This window comes from Montipora capricornis, chromosome 8 (assembly GCF_036669925.1).
Source record: "Montipora capricornis isolate CH-2021 chromosome 8, ASM3666992v2, whole genome shotgun sequence".
Classification (NCBI taxonomy): domain Eukaryota; kingdom Metazoa; phylum Cnidaria; class Anthozoa; order Scleractinia; family Acroporidae; genus Montipora; species Montipora capricornis.
Genome location: NC_090890.1, coordinates 34,272,018 through 34,277,017, shown reverse-complemented (window position 1 = coordinate 34,277,017; position 5,000 = coordinate 34,272,018). Strand labels below are relative to the sequence as shown.

At 40.9% G+C, this 5,000-nt stretch overlaps 1 protein-coding gene across 5 annotated transcripts in view; it reads left to right on the top strand.

Annotated features, from left to right (window-relative positions):
* LOC138014632 (DNA-dependent protein kinase catalytic subunit-like) overlaps positions 1 to 5,000 on the top strand; it is a 163,812-nt gene that overhangs the window by 97,326 nt on the left and 61,486 nt on the right. For all 5 annotated transcript variants that reach the window (XM_068861753.1, XM_068861758.1, XM_068861754.1 and 2 more), the window contains 3 exons: positions 2,289 to 2,416; positions 2,847 to 3,060; positions 3,975 to 4,153. In XM_068861753.1, coding sequence (XP_068717854.1) covers positions 2,289 to 2,416; positions 2,847 to 3,060; positions 3,975 to 4,153 — 521 coding nt within the window. The remainder of the gene's footprint in view (positions 1 to 2,288; positions 2,417 to 2,846; positions 3,061 to 3,974; positions 4,154 to 5,000) is intronic.

The window sequence follows — 5,000 nt, the reverse complement described above, 5'->3', positions numbered from 1 at the left end:
AATTTCTACAGTCGCTAATCGACCTGAGTCTCAACAAGTTTGTGGACGATTGGATGTAGTGTCATGCCTAGCCCACTATTTAAGCAGAACTGATTCCTTGCGTAAAGAACATCACACAGCTTTTAATACATGTTACATGTTACATGTGACACAATTGCTCAAGGCTAAAAAATGTCCTACAGTTGGCAGGCATTGACATTAACCCATTGACTCCTGGGGGTTCCCCATTGATGAGTACGTCTGGCCGGTTTAGGCGTCAAAGGGTTAAAGTTTACAGTGCTCACAGCACATGAGCTGCCTTGACGCCCTCCGCCAATATGAATGGTGTCTCCATGCCTGACTGCTGCCTGGTCCAATGCCAGCACCTTCTCCAAGTTTTGTATGAAACCCGTTCAGCTAAGTGGCCCTATGTTTGGCACTACCTTGCTAACGTCCACTTGGAGTGGACCGCAGGATTAGAACCGTTTGTCATCTTAATAAAGGTTGTTGCTAGTCAATTGTGGATTTGTTTTGTTTAAATAATGCCTGGTTTGTGTTCCCCAGTCTTTCAAGTGTCACGTGACTCCTTAGCGACATTAACCAGTGACAAAATTGTAAAGTTGAAAGAGACTTAACTGTAAGGCGAAGTTTGGTCTGGAGCTAAGGAGTGAGGTAACAACCACATATTTTTGGTCTGGTGTTGCTAAGACGGCCCAGATGAGCGGTTCTTCCTTTTTTCCTACCCTTGGGTGTGGGTACCACTCATGTTTTCAAGACTGATTGCTGGGCGCTGGTGCGCATGTCTCACCTGACTCCTTAGTTCCAAACCAATACTTCGTACAATTACAGTCACAGGTAATTCTCGTTTAACTTTACAACTTTCCTTGAGATGTCGCGAAGACCTTGCGGTCATCGATATATAAAACATAGTCTGTTACCTTTGCGCCAAGCAGCTTTGGCAAATTTTAGCCCTCTGCAGCAGCCAGTCTCCAAGCTATCGGGCTTATAGCGTCCTAAGCAGACTTTCTTTTGGCTCGTCCCGCAATCTTGCCTCGCGTGACGTGCCAAAAGAATGTCTGTGCCGGAGGCTGTCAGGTTTAAGGCGCCACCTTGTGGTAGACCTCTGGTGAACGCTCATAGTTTGCAATGATTCACTACCATCTTTTGTGTTCCAGCTGGAGCATAGGTTTTTGATAACATCTTGTAACCAATCTGGAAATCTAGGCAAGGCGAACGTTTACCTCAGCCACTTGTGATCCACGCTGACATACGCTTTCTTCACATCCACGCAGGCAACACCAAGAGTTTGCTTTCTTCTTTAGAAAACCATCCGCCACTACACCCCTCCTTAGCTACTCTTTGTTGTATTTCCATCAAGGCATTGTTGTCTAGGTGATTAATAGACATGATTTGAACAGCTTATACACAGTGTTAAGACTATTGCTAGCTTACTAATTATCACTTGTTAGTGGGCCAGTTTTTTGGATGAGGTTCACCTAGCGGTGAACCAACTTGGAAATCCAATTGAACTTTTAGAAATAGCCTTGAAACGAACTGTCATTACATCATGAAGGAAGGATTGGGAAAGAAGGGTTTCAGCATGTTTCCACCAGTAGTTTGCAAGCTTGTTTTCCTCAGAATGGTCTACCTCTTATCTTTCACTTCAAGAGCTAACTCTTCCTCGGTTGGGGGCTAGTTATTATCATTTACAGCTTCCCTTATCTCTGATTGCCAACAAGCATTCTCATTACCAGTACCCTCTCTTTCCCACGAAACCTTCCAGAAGACACAAACATCGTTGCTTTTCTCTGGCTTTATCTTCATGACTTTTATTTTTTATTACTAATACTACGTGCAGCCTTAGCTGAATTAATCATACCATCAGTACAATTTAAAGCAACTATATTATGATGAACAACAAATAATAAAGTAGATTATCAAGAGTTTATATGTATAGCTTATCTGTGACTTACAAAAGTACCAAACTGAGCTCAGAGTGTGAACTGAAAGATCGGAAAGAGGCACCTACTCGCAGGGTGTCAGTTAAAGAGCTTTAATTTCAGGGGACTTTAATTTGAATAGTACACCTCATAATCTTTAATTATGACTTTTTGAAAATGAATTTGTTGTAAACCTAGCTGAGGGAAGTGCACTGTGGAAAAGCTGAAATCCAAATTGTCCTGAATGTCAGACTGAACTGATGGCAGCTAAGCTATTACATTTCGTCATTGCTTAAAGATATATCTGTGTACTATAGTCATATGCTCAAATCCTAGTATCTTTTTACTTCTTTGCTATCTTTTCTTTAGCTTCTGTCTGCTCTTGTTACTTCTACAAGTCTGATGCTTTTGGAGCTGCTGATAACGATCATTTGCCGTGAAAGTAAACATGTACATGAAGATCAAATTCAGAAGTCGTTAAGGACTTTCATCCAAAGGCAAGTTGTGGGTTGTTTCACTTTCCTTTTCTTTACTGTACCGAAAGTGCTTCATTCAAGAACACCATAATTCCATCATGGAAAAATTTTATCTTGTAATGCACCTATGAATGTTACAAATCTCCACCCTAGGGCCCTAAGTATCGTAATTGTTGTGTAGATGGTATATTTCGTGAATCATAGATATAAAGTTGTTACGTTTTGTTATTTCCTTCGAAGTTCCGTGTTTATAAATAATAAAAACAAATCTAGCATTTCAAGTTTCAGCAATTCAATCACATTTAACGGAACAAATTGTTATTTTTTTTAATTCGGCAAAGGCTTGTGCAGTTTCAGAACGAAAGATTGATATAGTGTGTCTAGAAAAGGCTAAATTTGGCTTTGGTGTTGAGTTAAGTATTTTTTCTTTACTTTATTTTTGAAATAACAGACTTGCTCAAGCCCCTGATCAAGCTAAGGCAGCAATGGACATGTGCTTTGCGTTTTTTTTGAATGAGCGGGACTATCGTTTAGACAACCGTCGTGCTGTGATTGAACGGGTTTGCATCACTTTTCTCTTGAACACGTCCTTAGCTGCGGTTCGGAAGTTTTACCTTCATTGCATAAAAGACATCATGAGGATAATAGAAGCTAAGCAAGCAAAGGTAACTTCACTAAGTTAGCGAAGCGGAACATCTTACAGAAACATGTCCCAACTTTTGGTTTTCCTTAGTCCATAAGCCCTTTGCATTTGCTAATCTGAAAGGATGGCCAGTCAAAGTAAACTTTCCTTTTGCCCGTTTCTTTAATACAAAATGAACAACCAATTGATCACACTGCAACAGCTCAATGCTTCCGAAACTGTTGATGCAGTGATTGTCCTCTCAGTCAAGACCGTACTTAACATGCTACTCAAGTGCTAACGGCCATTGTCTGCTGACACACCTAAGTTATACAAGACCCTGTTCAAGTCAACATCCACGCTTTTTTCAGTAAGAAGGACATAGTGCTTAATTGGTAATATCTGTCCGAGGACGTACGCTTGGACTATAACCTGGAAAGGTAAAAAACAAACAAGACCTTTTGAGCTTTGTGGTATACTGTTGTTATTGCTTTTGCTCTGTTCAAATTTGATGGTGTTCTTCTTCTTCTTACTTTAAAGCTCTTGGGATTATAGTAAAATAAAATTTATTAGAATAAATACCTTTTTTGTGATAATGCTCAATCATCATCAAGTCGAGTCTCCTCGGGAAATTCCTTTCTATAGCTCATTTAAGACAGGGGTCGCCACTCCTCTGTCCGTAGCAGTACATGCTGGCCGTTGACTCAGGTGAGCTTTGACAGGTCTTGTATTTACTCCTGCTGGGTGTCATGCCACCCTCCTCACAAGCAAAAAGCTGGCGGGGGAGCCGGTTTAGACGACGACCACCCATCCATGCAGCAGGTAGTACTGGATTACATGTTACCAGTAGTAGGTTAGTAGGTATAGACCTGACCTGACTTCAAGACACCATCACTAATATTGCTTTTGCTAAATATCCTCTTAATATTGCAATATTGTTTTTCCTACTTAACTCAGCCATCAGATCCAAATTTTGAATCACAAGTGACATCGAAACTGTGCTGTTTCAAGCTGGTGGAAATATTGTATTCTCGATTGTCAAAGTCAGAACTCAACACACCCGAATCCAACATCAATAGTGCTTATGCGGGAGGAGATGTCAAGACAGGAAAGGAAATGACCATGGCAATTACAAAGTGAGATTTGTCAGAATATAATGTTTTCAATTAAAGTAATATACTTCTTGGGAAGTAACCTTGGCATGTTATTCCCTGAGGTCATTCGCGTCTTTCTTCAACTTACGGGGCTGTTCCAATGGATTCAGTTGAAAACTGCTGGAGGCGGTGGCACCTCCTTTCACTTAGGGCAACAGGAACCTGCAGGTTCCTCCTGGTCCCCTGGTTCCTGGTCTGGTACTAATGTCATTCCAACTGTGCTTAGTATATGTAATCCCATGGTCCGGGTGCAATTAAGGATTAACGAGGGCAATTTTGAAAACATTGAAAATACAAGTGAAATTAATCCTTAATAGACCCAGATCACTCAATGTCCAAACAAGATTTTGCCCGTCGAACCTCTCATTCAGTGTGAGGCTGGATGGGCAAAGACAATGCCTCTATTCCCCAGGGATTCCAAAATGGCCGCCGAGTGATAAGGGTGAATTGCACGAGGGCACATTTCAATTACATGTTTATCACACATAAAGGGGAAAAATTAGGGAGCTTAAGATCTACGACGACGGCGTCAACAAAAACGCCACAAAACAATGATATCATTGGTTAAAAGAGCATAAATCGTGCCGCACATGCGGCACTGATTTTAGCTCATATTTTTGCTGGTTCTCTGCATGGCGACAACGTGAAATCACTAAATTTTAGGTTTTGACGACAACATGAGCATGCAATAGAGAATCTTTCATTCTCTATTTTCAGTCTGAAACCGCTCGTACCAATTTGTTTTTAGGATACTTCGCCCACATTGTACAACGTGAAAGAGATGGAATAATCGCGAAAGGCTTATACTAGAGCAAAGTTCTATTTTGAA